This window comes from Pipra filicauda, unplaced genomic scaffold (assembly GCF_003945595.2).
Source record: "Pipra filicauda isolate LSUMZ 115617 unplaced genomic scaffold, ASM394559v2 scaffold874_size61936_pilon, whole genome shotgun sequence".
In the NCBI taxonomy this organism is placed as follows: Eukaryota; Metazoa; Chordata; class Aves; order Passeriformes; family Pipridae; genus Pipra; species Pipra filicauda.
The window spans coordinates 27,622-44,356 of NW_024105058.1; the positions used below are offsets into that span (position 1 = coordinate 27,622).

Genomic DNA, 16,735 nt, shown 5'->3' on the forward strand with positions numbered 1-16,735 from the left:
CTGCTCATGCTTTAGAAAGGGAAAAACCCACCCAGGAACGTTGGGATCAGAACACAGTTGTTGCTCATTGCACCTTCTCCAGGACTCATCCCGATGTTCTCCATGTGCAGAGGAGGCTCTGATGAGCTGCTCTCCTGGTGTTCCATCATCCCTTCTCCCTCCCACATCTCCCCCCCGGGATTTGTGTCCATAAGAATGGGAATACTGGATCAAATACCCTTGGAAGAGCAGCAGCTCGGGGCTGTCCATGTCCCAGGGGATTCCAGGGTGCTGCTCCCAGGCACAGTGATCCCGGGGGATTCTGGTGTTCCCCAGCCGCTCTCCCTGGGATTTCTTCCCCAAGGATTCCTTTGCTTTACCATTGTGGATGAAGCAAAGAGAAAGGGGAGCTCCTGGCCCCAAAGGGGACAGGAAGATACTGAATTTTAGGGAAATGAGCCGGGAATGCAAACTGGGAGAGTGGGATTCACCCAGTGCAGTCCTTGGTAAATCCAGGGTTCTTGAATCCAAGGAGAAACTGGGGATGGGGTGTTTGGATGAATCTGAGCAGGGTGAGAGGGATTTAAAAAAACCCAAAATAATGTAAAGAAAGCAGAAAAGGAAAGGGGGCTCCTGGTTCTATTCCCCGGCAGCTGGGAGGATGCTCTCACTCCCAGTTCGGGAGGAGCAAGACAGGAGTTGTTCCATCATGCCAAGAACTGGGAGCAGGCCCAGGGAAGAAGGGGCCATGGAGGGGGATCGGCCCTGCCGAGCTCCGGCATCGCCGCATCCCCTCCAGGTCCGGGCGAGCTCCTCCCGGCTCCGGGCCAAGGACAACAGCGGCAACCCGAGCCCTTCCCGCGGAACGGGGGGCCCGTGTTTACCCTGGAGCCGGAGCCGGGGGGCCCCGAGCCGAGGGCCGATCCCGGGCCGGCAGAGAATTCCCCGCTGTCCCGCTCTCATGGCGCTGCTGTTGGGAGCGGTGCTGCTGGCGGCGGGCGCCGCGATCCCGCCGGGAATGCCGGCCCCCCGCGACCTGGCCCGCTCCGTGCTGGAGACCCACGGGCAGGACCTGCGGCTGCTCAAGCTGCTGGGAGTCACCAGGACGGTAGGAATCGGGCTGGGGGGGTGCAGGTGGGTGCCCCCAGCTCCCCATCCCGTGGGGATCCCGATGGATCTTTTCTCCCGGCAGAGCTTCGACTGGGGAACCCACTTCAGCATCAACTTCACGGCCCGGCAGCCGCCCTGCCCCAAACCCGCCCCGGACCCCCGCGGCTGCCGGGGCCGCCCGGGCAGGGTGAGCTGGGACGGGGGTCCCCGAGCCCGGGGGGGACAGGAGGGTCCCCGAGGTGCTGAGGGTCCCTTGTCCCCAGGTGCAGCGGTGCTCGGCCCAGGTGTCCGTGTTCACCTTCCTGCCCGACGTGCCGCTGTCGATGGTGGAATGTGGCGAGGAGCCGGTGAGGGCTCCGGGACCCCCATCCTGGGGGGGGGACACGCGTGTGTCCCCCGCTTTGGGGTCGGGTTTTTAGGCTCTGGAGTGAAGCCCACCTTATTTCTCCCCACAGCAGCCCGGTGGCAGCGCCCAACCCCGCTCCCCTGGCAACCCAAAAACCTTCAGCGCCAACCCAGGTCACTCCTCCTCATCATCCTCCTCCTCCTCGCGGCCCCCCCCGCGGCCTCGCCCCCCCAGCGCGTCCCCCCGGGGGTCATCCCGCCGCCCCCCGGCCCCAACGGAGCTGGAATAAAGAGATTTCGGGGTCAGACGTTTGTGTGTGTGGGGCTGGCACGGTTTGGGGGGGCCCGGGGAGGCACCCCCGGCGTTGGGAAACAGCCATGGGGCAAGTTTGGGGTTGTGCAAGCCCGGGGGGCACCAACCCGGCACCGCGGCCCCTGCGCCCCTCCCACAGGGCTCCGGGCCCCCCGCCCCCCCCATGGCCAGCCAAGGGGCTCCAAGGGATGGGGATACCCTGGGAGTCCCCGAGGGGGGCGATGTCACGGCCCGTCCATTGGGACACCTGGGGCTCCGTGTCCTCCCACCCGTGTCCCCAAAAAACAACGGCCGCCCTGTGGGTTGGGACCAGGTGTTTCCGGAGCGGGGTTGGGGAGAGCCAAGCCCCGGGGAGGGTCCCCGACCTCCCGGGGGGATAAAAGTGGCGCCGGGGTGGCCGTGGGGGACAGGGATGCCGAGCCCGTGGGCGCTGGTGCTGCTGGTGGTGCTGGGGGGGGCCCGTGCCCTCCCCGCCCCGGCCCCCCTCGCCTACACCCAGGCGCTGGCTCAAGCCGTGGACTCCTACAACCAGCGGCCCGAGGTGCAGAACGCCTTCAGGCTGCTCAGCGCCGACCCCGAGCCCGCCCCGGTGAGTGCCCCCCACTCGGGACCCCCCCACCCGTCACGCGTGACCCCCCTGTTCGTGATCCCCCCCCACTCCTGCTGCCTGACTGGGGCTGCTCAGCGCTGATCCCAAGCCCGTCCTGGTGAGTCCCCCCCACTCGTGACCCCCCATTTGTGACACCTCCACTCGAGGCCCCTGACTCGGGCTGCTCAGTGCCAACCTCAAACCCACCCCTGTGAGTGCCCCCCACTCGGGACCCCCCCCACCCCTCCCCTGACCCTCTCCCTATCCCTGGTGCCCCACTTGTGGCCCCTGACTTGGGCTGCTCGGCACCGACCCCGAGCCCACCCCGGTGAGTCCCCCAAAAGACTGACACCCCCACTCGTGACCCCGCATTTGTGATCCCCCCACACCCCACTCGTGACCCCCCCATTGATGATCTCTGAACCCCACCTGAGCTGCTCAGCACCAACCCCTGAGCCCACCCAGGGAGTGTCACCCCACTCGTGACCCCCCCCATTATTGACACCCCCTTCACTTCACACCCCACTCCCGTGATCCCCGGTTCACGTTCCCCCACTCGTGACACCCCAATCAGGCTGCACAGCACCAACCCCAGGCCCACCCTGGTGAGTGACACCCCCACTCGAGACCCCCCCAGTCGTGACCTCCCACTCCCCCTGCTCAGCACCGACTCCGATCCCCTGCCCTGGCACTGCCGCCCCACTCGTGACCTCCCTCCGCTCGTGACCCCCCCAGTCGTGGCCCCCTCTCTCATGACCCCCCCACTCGTGTCCCTCCCACTCGTGCCCCCCAGGGCGTGGAGCTGAGCTCGCTGCAGGGGCTCAACTTCACCATGATGGAGACGGACTGTGCCGCCAGCGCCCGCCCCGACCCCAACGACTGCGACTTCAAGGAGAACGGGGTGAGGAGGGGCAGGGGGAGGAAGGGGGGACACGGGGGGTCCCAGTAACACCCCCCCGGTGACTCCGGGTGTCCCCGTGTCCCCCCCAGGCCATCAAGGAGTGCTCGGGGCCGGTGCAGCTCCTGCAGAGCTCCCCCGAGTTCGACCTGCGCTGCTTCGACGTCTCCTCCGACGTGAGTCGGGGGGTCGGGGGGCACCCGTGGGTGGGGGCACCCCTGGGGGGTGCTGGTGCCTGTCCCCCTGCCCCACATCCCCCCAGAAGGGCCCCCACGATGGTAGTGAAGGGTGGGGTGGGGATCCTGGGGAGCCAGCGGGTTCTGGGTGGGGTGTCCCAGGGGTTGGATCCTGGGAGGGGGCCCTGGGTGGGATCCAGGGTGGAATCCTGGATGTGGGTCCTTGATGTGGGTCCTGGGTGGGGTCCTGGCTGCAGTGACCTGGGTGCAGGGTCCGGGATGTGGGTCTCAGGTGTGGAGTCCCAGGTGTTGGATCGCGGGTGTGGGATCCTGAGCGGGGACCCCAAGTGTTGGATCCTGCACATGGGGTCCCAGGTGTCCCAGGGGTGGGGTTCTGGGTGCAGGGACATTGGTGGCGTTTCAGGTGTGGGGTTGTGGAGTCCCTGGGGGGGGGACACGAGGGGGGTGCAGGGACCTGGGTGGGGTCCTGGGCGCTGTGACCTGGTGGGTGCTGGGTGTGGGGTCCCAAGTGCTGGATCCTGGGTGTGGGGTCCTGGGTGTGGGGTCCCAGGTGTGGGGTCCCAGGTGTGGGGTCTTGGGTGTGTTCCCAAGTGGGGGTCCCACACCCCCCTCCCCCTGACCCCTCTGTGTCCCCCCCGCAGCCGGTTCTGATCCAGCGCGGCCGCTTCGGGCGCTTCCTGGGCAGGGTGCGGCGCTTCCGACCCCGGATCAAGTTCAACATCGGCATCAGGGGCTCCGTGGGCTTGGGCTGAGCAATAAAGGGCCGGGAGAGGCCGTGTGGGCACCGGGATCCGCCTGCCTCTGTCCCAGGGGGCTGCTCCCCCACACCGTCCCGAGGGCTCGGTCCCCAGGGAATGTGGGGTCGGGGATGTGGGGACAGGGATGGGCTCACTCTGGGCACGCCCCCAAAAAAGGGAACATTCATATCCCCCCCGGCATCATTCCCACGGTGTCATTGTCCCCACGGGATCATCATCCCCACGGAATCTTGTCCCCCCAAAACCAGTGGTGACGGCAAAGGGAGGTGGGGGGGACACAGGGGGAAACAGGGGGGCACTGGGGGAAACAGGGGGAAACAGGGGGACACTGGGGCCGTGACCCCCCCAGGGAGCTGCAAGTGAAGTGGGGGGGTTCAGATCCCATGATGGACCCAGTTTGGGATGGGGACATTGGGGGTGAAGGAACGTGGAGCACAGGGGTCCCTGAGCCCCAAAAGTGGCCAGAGCAGGGTCGTGGCTGCAGCCCCTGGGGCTGTCCCCTCCTGTCCCCCCAACATCCCCGTGGGTCTGTACCCCATAGACCCCTGTGGGGACCCTACAGCTGAGACAGGCTCCCAGGGGACCCCCAAGGTGTCCCAGGATCGGGGGGGCAATCCTGGGGGCACAAGTCCTGTGCCAGGAGGAGGCCCGGGAGCCAGCGGTGCCCATGGGGCCAGGACAGTGCTGTGCCCGTTTTAGGGGGGCTGATCCCACTCCCCCCCAAACTGAGACCCTCTGCCATCAGCATCATCCCCCCTCATGTCCCAGACTCCCTGTGTGGCAAGAAATGGCACAGCAGGGCCGGGAAGCAGCTTGATTTGGGGAGGGGGTGTCAGGGGGGTCCCTGAGGTGGCAGCGCTTCCAGGGGGGTCTCTGCCTCTTCACAGCCTGGAAGAGGTGGGAGGGGACCCCAAACTTGCCCCAGTGAGTGCCCCCCACTCGTGACACCCCTCAGTCATGACCCTCCAACCCCCAGGGTGTCCCCAGCCCTCAGAGTCTCTTGTCTGGGCATGGGGGGAATTTGGGGGTCCTGGGAGCCCTCTGGGGGCCTCACTGGGGTGCAGGGGGAGGGGGTGGCACAGGGACCCTCAGGGTGACACCAGGATTGATGCAGGGATGTTTATTGGCAGCAGAGCACCCGGATGGGGGCCAGGGTGGGGGGACACGGCGGTGCCCCCTCAGGGTTTGGGGACCTGGAGGTTGAGCTTGTCACGGATCCAGATCCGACTGCACTGGAAGATGCTCTGGAAACGCTCTTTGATCCTGGCAAAGAAATCCTTGACCTTGGATCTCCGGATCCGGCCAAACTGGGAGGACAAACAGCAGTGTCAGTTTGGGGGGATGAGAAGGAGGGTCTGGGGGAGCTGGGACCCCCATCCCGGCCCCTTCTTACCTTGGTGGGAGCCTTCCCGCAGGAGAGCTCCACCGTGGGCTGCTGCTCCTCCAGGAACACGGAGCCCTGGCACCAGGTCAGCGCCTGTGGGGACACCGAGGGGACACGGGACAGCCTGAGCCCCCCTGGGCCCAGTTCCCCCCCGCTGATCCCAGTTCCCCATGGGACCCCCAGTTCCTCACCCCGAGCCAGCGGCTCCTGCAGCCCGTGGGGGCCACTCCCGGGCTCCGGCACGTGGTTTCCTCCAGGGTGAAGCTCAGCTCCTGCCGACTCCGCAGGTCCGAGGGCTGGGAGAGAGGACAGGACCCATCAGGGACCCCCCACCCGCAGTGTCCAGCCCCCACCGGGCTGGATCCAGCCCCAGGAGGGGCCACATCCAGCCTGGAATGGGTCCGGCTCAGCCCCGACTTGGCTCAGCCCCGTGGGAGTCAGACCCCAAACGGGGCGGATTCGCCCCAAGAGGGGTCGGATCCATCCCTGAGCTGGATCCATCCCCTGAGCTGGATCCATCCCCTGAGCTGGATCCATCCCCTGAGCCTGGAGCTGTGCCTGGAATGGGGGAGCAGAGCACCCACCCATCCGGGCCGGGGCTGGGCCTCCCGCAGCCGCAGCACGTAGGGACTGACGGCCCTGGAGTTGAGCAGCTTCACGGCCGCCGCCACCACGGCCTCGTAGCTCACGGTCCCGGATCCCGGCGAGGACGTTGGGATGGATCCGTCCCACACCGCCGTGGATCCGTCGGGCCCCGGCGTGGAAGCTCCCACCAGCCCCAGCAGCAGCAGCGGCATAAGCGCCCGGCACAGCCCCATCCTGCTCCTGCTTCCCACTGGGCTGGAAGGGCTTTTATGGGACCTGCCGGGGGCGTTCCCATGGGATGCAACACTGGGACATTCCCAGTGGGATGAGTCTGGCCAGGAGCCCAGTCCAGCCCCCACAGGTCAGTGGGGACGGGTGTGAGGGGTCACCTGTGGGTCAGCGGGGAAGAGGCCACAGGGTTTGGGGTCCCCCTGCCGTGGAGGGGGACAACAAGGACAGGGTGACAGTGACAGTGAGACACGACGTGGCCGTGGATGGCCCAGAGCACGGGATGAAAGCTGCTGGGATCTGTCCCCTCTTCCAGACCTGCGGAGCTTCACCCTGGAGGAAACCACACTCCATCCCTGGACAGGAGGGATCTGTGGGGGGGAACTGGGCCCAGGGGGGCTCAGGCTGTCCCGTGTCCCCTCGGTGTCCCCGCAGGCACTGACCTGGTGCCAGGGCTCCGTGTTCCTGGAGGAGCAGCAGCCCACGGTGGAGCTCTCCTGCGGGAAGGCTCCCACCAAGGTAAGAAGGGGCCGGGATGGGGGTCCCGGCTCCCCCAGACCCCCCTCCTCATCCCCCAAAACTGACACCGCTGTTTGTCCTCCCAGTTCAGCCAGATCCAGAGATCCAAGGTCAAGGAGTTCTTTGCCAGGATCAAAGAGCGTTTCCAGAGCATCTTCCAGTGCAGTCGGATCTGGATCCGTGACAAGCTCAACCTCCAGGCCCCCAAACCCTGAGGGGGCACCGCCGTGTCCCCCCACCCTGGGCCCACATCTGGGTGACAGGAGGGGGAGCTGGGGGGGGTCGGGCTCCGCTCCCAGGGAACAAGGGACAGGAGGAAACAGCCTCAAGTTGTGCCAGGGGAGATTTATTCTGGATATTGGGAAAATTCCTCCTGGAAAGGGCTGTCCCGCCCCGGCACAGGGATGTGGAGTCCCCATCCCTGGAGGGGTTTCAAAGCCCTGTGGATGTGGCACTTGGGGACATGGGTCAGGGGTGGCCTTGGCAGTGCTGGGGGAAGGTTGGGCTCTGTCTCAGAGGCCTTTTCCATCCTCCACAATTCCCTGGCTCTCCGAGGACACATCCCCGCCCCCGGCCAGGGTTTTCCAGCCCAGGGCTGATTTATGGCCTGTCCCCCTGGGCAAACAAGGGGGGTTTGACCAAACACCTCTTTGGGAGCGGCCGCTCTGTCCCAGGCCCAGCAGGAAGCTCCAGGAGGACACCCCGGATCCGTGTCCCGGGGATGACCCTCAGTCCAACCCCCCCAAAGCCACATGGCAGGTTTGGAGCCGGGGTCGCTGGAGGCCTTGGAGAACATCCTCATAAATCACACGGGGACAAACACCCCGGGGGTGGCACTGGGAACTCCCCAGGGAGGGAGGGTGTCAGTCACAGCCCCGCAGCACAACCCAGGGTGACCTCGGAAAGATCCAGGTGCCACCAGGTCCAGCCTTCCCCGGAGAAGGGACCCCGGGTGGGATTATCCTGAACCACATCCAGGTTCACCCTCCAGCGAGGGGGACTCCAACATGTCCCTGGGCAGGTTCTTCCAGGGAATGATTGGTCTTGCTGTACCTCCTACACTGAGGTGAAACCTCTCCCAGTGTCCATTTTCCCTGATCTTCTCCAGGAAAGGAAACCTCTCCCGGTTTTCCCTGGTCTTCCTTTCCCTGTTTTCCCAATCTTCCCCAATTCCCTCCAAATTCTGTGTGATTCTGTGAAATTCTTCCCAATTCCCTCCAAATCTTTCCCAGCTCCTTCCAAATTGTTGCCCATTCCTTCCAAATTCCCTTAAAATTTGTCAATTCCTTCCAAATTCCTTCCAGCTTCCCTCCAAATTCTTCCCCATTCCTTCCAAGTCCCCCCCATACTCTCAAATTCCTTCTGATTTTTTTTCAAATTCCAGATAAATTCCTGACAAATTCAATTCCCTTCCAAATTCTTCCCCATTCCTTCCCAATTCCCTTCCAATTATTCAATTCCTCCCAAATTCCCTCCAAATTCCTGCCCAATTCCTTCCAAAACTCCTCAATTACTCCCATTTTCCCGACAGATCCCACTTAGGGTTTAACAGCAAGACAAACAGCCACAAAACAGATTTATTTAAATGTGATTTTTCAGCACCTTTGCCAGCCCTGATCCAGCTCCAAACAGCCACAAAATCATCGGAGGCAACTTTGGGATGAAAAAGGGAAAATCTGGTGAGTTTTCACTGGGAAGTTTCTATTCCAGGGTGAACTCTGACCACCCTCCCTGCCCAAAACCAAACCCTGAGCTGGGGGAATTCCTGCTCATAAATCCCTCCCTGGGTTTATTTGCCCTTCCCGGATCGCGCTGTCCCTCCCCATTCCGGAACGCCCACGGGTCTGTCTTGGACTCGTTCCCGGGAACGGAGCCATCGGACACTGATCCCACCTGGGCGGGGGGAGGGGGTTTATGGTCCTTCTTATCCAAACCACTCTGGGATTGCGGGATGCAGCCGAAGGGAGGGCACAGCTGGGGCATCACGGAATGGCCTGGCAATGGTTTGGGCTGGAAGGGACCTTAAGGATCATCTTGTTCCATGGGAAGGGACACTTTCCACTATCCCAGGTTTGTCCAAACCTCATCCAATCTGGCCTTGGACACTTTCAGGGGTCCAGGGGCAGCCACAGCTTCTCTGGGCAACCTGTGCCAGGGCCTCCCCACCCTCCCAGCCAGGAATTCCTTCCCAATATCCCATCTAGCCCTGCCCTCTGGCACTGGGAAGCCATTCCCTGTGTCCTGTCCCTCCATGCCTTGTCCCCAGTCCCTCTCCAGCTCTCCTGGAGCCCCTTTAGGCCCTGCCAGGGGCTCTCAGCTCTCCCTGGAGCCTTCTCTTCTCCAGGGGAACCCCCCCAGCTCTCCCAGCCTGGCTCCAGAGCAGAGGGGCTCCAGCCCTCGGAGTACCTCCGGGGCCGCTCCGGACTCTCTCCAGCCCCTCCGTATCCCGGTTTTCCGTTCCGGAGGAAGCGGTGGGAGCGGCCCCGCGTTCCCATGGCAACAGCACGGGGCGCGTCCCCATGGCAACCGCGGCGCGCGGGGGCGTGGCCTCCCCGTAAATACCCGCCCGCGTTCTTCCGGGTTAAGCCGCGCCCCCCGCACGGTGCGTTCCCCCCGGACCCGGAAGTGGAGCGTTAACCGCTTTCACTGGGCGCCGCCATGTTGGGAGGGCCGGAAAACATCCGGGCCTGCGTCGGGCGCTGTGATTGGCGCAGAGCGGCACGTGATCTGCGGAGCCCGCTCCCATTGGGCGGTGGCGCCGCTTCCGCATCCGGGGCGGGCGGAGGGTCCGGGGGGTCCCGGGAATGGGAACAGGGATGTGACCCACATGGAACAGGGACAAAGTGGCTCCCCAGCTGCCCCCTCCTGTCAGGGACTTGCAGAGCCAGAAGGTCCCCCCTGAGCCTCCTTTTCTCCAGGCTGAGCCCCCCAGCTCCCTCAGCTGCTCCTACTGCTCCAGCCCCTTCCCAGCTCCATTCCCTTCCCTGGACATGCTTCCTCCTGGCTCTTCCCATGGCTGGACTCAGGGAGCTTCACTTCCTCCTCAGAGTCTGGTGCCACAACAATGTCCCTGTGACAGAGTTTTGTTGATTGGAGGTTGTTTCACTAAAGAAGTTTAATGGAAAGATGGAAACACAGGAGTGATCGGGCACATCCTGGCTGGAAAACACCGACCACCCACCAGTTAGGAAGGACAGGAGAGGGGGAATGCCTTCCCACTGCCAGAGGACAGGGTGCAATGGGATAGTGGACAGGAATTCTTCCCTGTGAGGGTGGGGAGGCCCTGGCTCAAGTTGCCCAGAGGAGCTGTGGCTGCCCATCCCCGGAAGTGTTCAAGGCCAGGTTGGAGCAACCTGGGATAGCGGAAGGTGTCCCTGCCAATGGCAAGTGGTGGGACTGGATGGGCTTTAAGGTCCTTTCCAATCCAAATGTTTCCATGATTCCATGATTCAATCCTCCCCTTGCTCAGTTTTATTTCCTTCTTTGATTCACACTGCTCCTCTCCTTTCCTCAAAGTTTCCCAGTCAATCCCACTTTCCCACAGGCCCCACATTCCCAGTTTTACACCCCTGCACTGTTTCTCCTCCCAGATCCCTCCCTGACAGGTTTCCCCAGGGACTCAAATTCCAGTTTTCCCCAGGAATCACAGCTGTCCAATCTCCTCCACGCTGTTGATCTCGATGGTGATGGGCCAGATGCTATTCCCTTGGGAGAACCCCTGGAGCTCCAGCCTCTGGCACACAGAGTCCAACATCTGCCCGACCGCCTGGTGCACCGCCCGGAACAGGCCTTGGAGTGACGACACCTCGGCTTTCCCGGATGCCACACATCCCTTAACGTTCTGCTCAGCTCCAGGACCCTGGAGCTGCCAGGTCCTCTGACCATCCACAGGCCTCACTCTGGCGGCCGACATTTGGGGTGAACTTCCCACTCCCAAAATCCCCTGTGTGTCCAATGTCCCCCCTCCAGCGTTCCCGTCGCTCCGGAGGGCGCACGGCCCATCCCGGTCCTCGGGAGTACAATCCCTTCCATGTGTCCCCTCCACGGGAACGCAGCATCGGGAGCTGTAGCTCCAGGGAAACGCCCTCCAGTAGGGCCGGTACCGTGGCAGGATGTCCTTGTCTTTCCGGAGGATCCCACCCACGCGGGATCGCTGCATCAGCGCCCGGCTCAGCACAGCCTGGGCAGCTGCAGCCCTGTGGTTCCAGGCGTAGCAGAATCTGGGATGTGCCCAGGGCTTTGGGAAATAGTTGTGTTCCCCCGTGGAGCGGGGCCCCGGAGCACAGCTGGGCGTTTGCAGCGTGCTCTGCAGGCAGTAGCTGTGATCCTTCATCACAGCCTCCCTCAGCTCCTCCGTTCCCAGCTTCTGCAGCTCCTGGGGGAGCAGCGACTCTCCCGAGGTGTATCCATGGCTTTGGGTGCTCCCGGGACTCTTCTCCCTGGGGTCCCCCTGCAGCTGCTCCTGAGGATCCATGTTCTGCTGTTCCCCCATGCAATGAGGTGGGAATGTCCCGCTCTGGGGTAGGTTTTCCATGACTCCCCATTTAACGTCTACTCCTTCCTTCACAGGACTCGTCTGGGCTTGGCTTCCCACTCCGCCAGCCTCTTCCAATGGGAATTCGCTCCTTCCCTCCACACAGCCCAACTTCTTCAGGAGCCTCTGAGCCTGGAGACACCCTGGAGCGCTCTGGCCTGCTGGGAGAGAGGTGGGAAGGCCTTGGATCCTTCCTGGCCAGAGCAGGGAGAGGGAAATGCCTTCTCCCCAGTCCAGGCTCCACATCCAAGCTCTGCTGGACACTGGGAGGGTCCAGTGGTGGGAGAAGATGGAAGTGGCACCAGGATGGAGCCGGAGCTCCTGGGGCTCAGGAGAGGAAGAGGAGGGATCAGAACTCACCTGGACTTGGGGGATCTGGACCCTCCTCCAGCCTGGGACTCTCACTGGATCCAGGCCACCAGCTGGAGAGCGGCTCCTCCTGCCAGCTCCCAGTGTGTCCTGCAGGAAAACAGCGGATTGGCTGGGAATTCCATCTGCTCCACAGCCATGGGGATGGAGCAGGGAGCCCTGTCCCCATCCCAGATGGGAATCCCATCCATTCCATGACCATGGGGATGGAGGAAGGAGCCCTGTCCTTGTCCCTGCTCAGAAGTGACTGAATGGGGGGAAGTTGCTCCATGGGAAGAGGCGGACAAGCAGATCCACAGCATCTCCAGAGCCTCCATCTCCCTCCATGGGGAGGGAATGGGGGAGACCCCCCAAAACGGGCAGCGAGGAGTGGGAATACAGACAGGGATGAGGTGGGAACACAGGGATGTACCGGTGACCTGGAGCTTGGAAGGAGCCACCACTCCAGCTGGGGATGTTCCTGCTCACCTGAGGATGGGTAGATCCAGGGCTCTTCCCCGCGCTCCAGCCGGTACAGAATGTCGGGTTTGGGGCCTGGATAACCTGGGAATGGGACACACAGTGTTGTCCTACTCCCAGACATGAGAATAAACTGGTAACATGGGAAAACCAAGGACTGGGACACCCCGGGCTGTGCAGAAACACCTCTGGGATGTGGGAAAACAAAGGAGACGCTGCTAGAGAGTGATTTATTCCCAAGGCTGAAGGCAGAGCCCTGATGGGAGTGTGGGAACCACCTCCCAACTCCACTGATGGGTTTTCCCAGCCAGGGAATGTCTCCTGCTCATCCCGGGGGTGGGATCTCCCTCTGCACTCCTTGACCATCCCCAGGATGACAATTCCAGAGATGCTTAGAACCAGACCCAAATCCAGCCTTTTCCAGCACTAAACTCCCTGATCAGCCCCTATTAGGGAAAATTCTTCATGGAAAAGGCTGTCCAGCCTGGATGGATGCCCTGGAGGGATTTCAGCACCGTGTGGATGTGACACTTGGAGACACGGATTGGCCTTGGCAGTGCTGGGGGATGGTTGGACTCGGGGTCTCCAAGGCCTTTTCCAACCTCAGTGCCTCTGGGATTCTGAGCTTTGGAAGCCGCTGGTGTGAGACCCAAGGGAATTTCCGCCAGGATGAGCCCCAGGATTACCCAGGGATGTCAGGAGCTCATAGGTGTCCAACACGACGTCCCGGTACAGCTCCCGCTGTCCCGCCTGGAGTGAGTCCCACTCAGCCCGGCTCAGGTACACCATCACGTCCTCGAAGGTCACCGGAACCTGCACAGGGAGCAGGGATCACACCCTGCTCAGGGATCACAGCCACAGGGATCACAGCCACAGGGATCACACCTTCCCACACGGATCACACCCTCCTTCCTAGATTTTCAGTTTTCCAGGTGCTATTCCCACCCCAGGGGAGCTCCCAGGATATGAGGCCATGGAAGGGCCCCATAGCAGGGAGAATTATGGATCTAAGAGAAGGACAGGCTGAAATCCAGCATCAAACACTAGAATCCGGCACCTTGGGATGTGTTTTCCCAATCCTGCCAGGAGATCCCAAGGGATTGAGATATTCCAGGACTCCAGGTCACACAAAGCTGGGTGGGATTTTCTGGGCAGCCCCTGGTGACACCCCATGGCCCATCCCAGGAAATCCTTGGGATCGATCCCAAAGAAAAGGAGGGAAGGAGAGGTTGGAGAGAGGGAGGGGAGGGATAGGGGGTGAATGTTGAGGGGGCTTTCAGCGGGGTGGGACAGGGGGCTTGGGGGGGGATTTGATGGAGGGTATTGGGTGGGTGATGGGGGGTTTGGTGGAGGCTTTGGGGGGTGATGGGTGATTTTGGGTGGTGAGGGGGATTTTGAGGGGTGTGACTGGAGGGCTGTGATGGAGGTTTTGGAGGGTGATGGAGGTTTTGGAGGGTGATGGAGGTTTTGTGGGGTGATGGGGGGTATGATGGGGATCCCCCCACGCATGGGGGATTTGTGGGGGTAATAGGGGGTATGATGGGAATTTTGGGGGGCTGTGGGGGTGTTTAGGGTGAGGGATGGGGCGGGGAGCGATGGGGGCTATGATGGGGCTTTGAGGGGGGGTTTGGGGGTGTGATGGGGTCCTGGCTATTTGAGGCCGAGTCCCTCCAGCCCCTGCCCGGAGGGGCTGCGAGACCCCCCCAAAATCGGGGGAACATCGAGGGCCGGGGAGTTGGAAGGGCGTCCTGGGGCTCCCCCCACCAGTGCCCGGCTCCTACCTGCGCCTGCCCCGCCATGGCAGCCGGGGGGGGCCCGGGAGGGTCCTGGGAGGTTCCCGGGGGGTCCCGCGGCCTCTTCCGCACGCGCTTCCGGCCCAGGCCGCGCCCACTCCGGAAGCGCCGCCATTGTCTACCCGGAAGTGACCCGGAAGTTAAACCTCACCGGGAATTAAATCCTTCCTGGAATAGGGACCTCAGGCCTGCCCGGGGGGGGACAGCCCTCCTCAGGAAGGAATTTTCTCAGTGTCCAACCTGACCCTCTCCTGGCGCAGCTCGAGGCCATTCCCGTCCTGTCCCTTGTTCCCCGGGAGCAGAGCCCGGCCCCCCCCGCGGATCCCGCCCCTTGCCACCCGCTTTGGGCTCCAAAGTCCTGGCTTCTCCTGGAATCCCCAAAAATCTTGGGAGAATTCTCAGGTTTTCCAGCACAAACTGTCTGGATCTGACCCAGCTCCGGGTTTTTCCACTCTGGATTTCTCCCAAGGGTCCTGTGTCTTTGACTCTTCCTTAATTCCCTTCCCCCTTGATGTTGTGGAAGTGGTTCCCTCCATTTATGCTATGGAATTTCCTGTGTAATCCCTTTCTCCTGCCTGCACGTCTTTGGCATTAAGAGTCAGAAATCCGGGATAAATGACATCCCATCGTGTCCCAAGGATCCCCAGGAAGCAGAGGAGTCAAGATTAGTCACTGACTGGGCACAGTGAGTCTGGTTGGCCTTAATAAGGATCCCAGAGTCTGGAATTGTGGGGTTTATTGGGGCAACAGACACCTGGATCTAGAATTCCGTTGATAAAAGCAGGAGCCCAATAACCAGGATAATATTGGGTTAATGTGGGATTAACAAGGATCCGACGGAGCAGCTTCCAGGGGCGACATTCCCACTCGGAGCAGGGACAGGACAGTCTCCAAGATCCCTTTGGCTCTTCTTCTGTGCCAGGGAATTTCCTGCCCCCTCATTCCAGCCCAATCCCATCTCCCGCCTCAGGTACTGCCTGTGGCAGATCCAAACCCAGAGCTGAGGGGTGGAGTCACATCCTCATTAGCATCATAAGACTCATTAGCATATATATAGATGTATTTTAATATTAAAATCACCCATAATTGGGCAAAAGTTACTTTTTGTGCTGGTGTCCCTCAAAGTTCTGGGTCCAGACTGTTCGTCAGAGCCAAGCCAGGATCATCCCATTCCCACAGGGAATCTTCATCCATATGGATAACAGCAGGGAACACGGGGTGGCATTTGAGATCTGGAATTTGGGAGCCCTCCCAGCCCTGTGGTCGTCATCCCACAAAATTGGAGCAGTCTGGGGGGCTCAGAGCTCCTCCAGCACCTGGAGCTGCTCTGGGATCCAGACTGTTTGGAGTCCTGGAACGCAGAGGGGATGAAGGGAATTGTGGCTTCCCCATCCCTGGAAGTGTTCAAGGCCAGGCTGGAGCAACCTTGGATAGTGGAAGGTGTCCCTGCCCATGGCAAGGGCTGGGATGGGATGATCCTTAAGGTCCCTTCCAGCCCAGACCATTCCAGGATCACACGGCTCCCTGAGAGGTGCAGAGGAAAAGCAGGACCCCCCCAGACACCAGTTTTGGGGAGATATTTCCACTCCATCCCTTATCCAGGGTGGTTCTTCCTCTCCTCGGCAGCTCAGCTCCCATCGACCCCCCGGTGTCACTGTGGTGACATCCGGGGCCAAGGTCCGTGTGGGACAGAGCTGGCGGCTCCGGGACAGCCAGGAAGGCCGGAGCAGCTGGAGCGGGGCCATGAGGCTGTGGCTGCTCTGTGCCGTGGCCGCTGCCGTGGCCGTTGTGGCCGTGGCCGGATCCGGAGCCAGAGCCGGATCCAGAGGCGAGCACGGGCACTCGAGGATGGTGGCGCAGGGGAGAGAGGTCGGTTGTGTGCAGAGCGGGGGAAGGCTGGGAATAACAGAGCTGGGAGCAGGGAGAGCACCGACGGAGGGGAACATTCCCTGGCACCGCAGGGCCCAACCCGTGCCCCCCATCCCGGTTCCCAGGGGACACCGGTCACATGCCCAGGCCCCCAGGCCACATCCCTGGGAGCAGCTTTTCCAGCCTCCCCTTCCCTGTGTTGGGAATGAGGGTGAGCTCAGTGCTCTGGCCCCTCGGGATTGCACAACCGGACAGGATCCCATTGGGATGGTGAGGGAAGAGCGAGGGGGGGGACATGGGGAGAGTTCCCTGGGAAGCTCCTGTCCTGCCCACATTCCCACTGCCTTGGGCTCTGGCAGATCCCAATCCAGCCTTTTTCCCCCAGGGCCGGCGGAGGCCGCACAGACCCTGCTCCGGCTGCTTCTCCGTCCTGAGCGAGGTGAGCCGGGCTCGGGAATGAGGGAAGCAGGATGCGGGACAGAGGGGGGTGGTGACACCCCCACGGTGTCCGGTGGCTCTGGTGGCTCCCATACCCTGTGTCTGTCCCGCAGGAGTCACAGTCCATGCCCTGGAATTCCCGTGAGGAGGATGTGGCTCAGCCAGGCAGGAGAGTGAGTACAGAGACAGCCCTGGAATGGGGATGGGGATGGGGATGGGGATGGGGATGGGATGGGATGGTGTGGGGATGGAGATGGGGTGGGAGTGGGGACGGGATGGCCTCTCCCTCTCCTGGGACTCTGTGCTACACTGCCCTTGCTCCCACAGGGAAGAGCCCGGCGGGAGGACCCGGATCCGGCACATCCCGC

The 16,735-nt window shown here is 62.4% G+C and overlaps 3 protein-coding genes across 4 annotated transcripts; 2 read left to right on the forward strand and 1 right to left on the reverse strand.

Annotated features, from left to right (window-relative positions):
• Window positions 1-221: 221 nt before the first annotated feature.
• On the forward strand, window positions 222-1,742 carry LOC113992645. Its single transcript, XM_027730133.2, has 4 exons — window positions 222-1,087; window positions 1,172-1,276; window positions 1,353-1,436; window positions 1,545-1,742. The coding sequence occupies exons 1-4, from the start codon at window positions 641-643 to the stop codon at window positions 1,722-1,724; spliced, it is 816 nt and encodes a 271-aa protein (XP_027585934.2). The 5' UTR covers window positions 222-640; the 3' UTR covers window positions 1,725-1,742.
• Window positions 1,743-1,777: 35 nt separating this feature from the next.
• Window positions 1,778-4,208, forward strand: LOC113992643 (cathelicidin antimicrobial peptide). The gene is made up of 4 exons (XM_027730130.2): window positions 1,778-2,336; window positions 3,130-3,237; window positions 3,327-3,410; window positions 4,073-4,208. The coding sequence occupies exons 1-4, from the start codon at window positions 1,911-1,913 to the stop codon at window positions 4,181-4,183; spliced, it is 729 nt and encodes a 242-aa protein (XP_027585931.2). The 5' UTR covers window positions 1,778-1,910; the 3' UTR covers window positions 4,184-4,208.
• A 6,145-nt stretch (window positions 4,209-10,353) lies between these two features.
• LOC113992638 lies at window positions 10,354-14,126 on the reverse strand. 2 transcript variants are annotated; one of them, XM_027730120.2, is made up of 5 exons: window positions 14,049-14,126; window positions 12,954-13,080; window positions 12,277-12,351; window positions 11,800-11,898; window positions 10,354-11,597 (listed from the first exon to the last, which is right to left on the reverse strand). In XM_027730120.2, the coding sequence occupies exons 1-5, from the start codon at window positions 14,064-14,066 to the stop codon at window positions 10,549-10,551; spliced, it is 1,368 nt and encodes a 455-aa protein (XP_027585921.1). In that variant the 5' UTR covers window positions 14,067-14,126; the 3' UTR covers window positions 10,354-10,548. The 2 variants fall into 2 exon arrangements, with proteins under 2 accessions (XP_027585921.1, XP_039246758.1); XM_039390824.1 differs by having other exon boundaries at window positions 10,354-11,600.
• Window positions 14,127-16,735: the final 2,609 nt, after the last annotated feature.

Excerpts from the sequence above, each read along its gene's own strand:
- LOC113992645 (XM_027730133.2), top strand. The coding sequence starts at position 641 with ATGCTCTCACTCCCAGTTCGGGAGGAGCAAGACAGGAGTTGTTCCATC. Across the intron at positions 1,277-1,352 it reads GCCGGGGCCGCCCGGGCAGG|GTGCAGCGGTGCTCGGCCCA; the intron begins GTGAGCTGGGAC and ends CCTTGTCCCCAG. Across the intron at positions 1,437-1,544 it reads TGGAATGTGGCGAGGAGCCG|CAGCCCGGTGGCAGCGCCCA; the intron begins GTGAGGGCTCCG and ends TTCTCCCCACAG.
- LOC113992643 (XM_027730130.2), top strand. The coding sequence starts at position 1,911 with ATGGCCAGCCAAGGGGCTCCAAGGGATGGGGATACCCTGGGAGTCCCC. Across the intron at positions 3,238-3,326 it reads GCGACTTCAAGGAGAACGGG|GCCATCAAGGAGTGCTCGGG; the intron begins GTGAGGAGGGGC and ends TGTCCCCCCCAG. Across the intron at positions 3,411-4,072 it reads GCTTCGACGTCTCCTCCGAC|CCGGTTCTGATCCAGCGCGG; the intron begins GTGAGTCGGGGG and ends TCCCCCCCGCAG.
- LOC113992638 (XM_039390824.1), bottom strand. Across the intron at positions 11,899-12,276 it reads CTGGATCTACCCATCCTCAG|GACACACTGGGAGCTGGCAG; the intron begins GTGAGCAGGAAC and ends GTTTTCCTGCAG. Across the intron at positions 11,601-11,799 it reads TCCAGATCCCCCAAGTCCAG|CAGGCCAGAGCGCTCCAGGG; the intron begins GTGAGTTCTGAT and ends CCTCTCTCCCAG.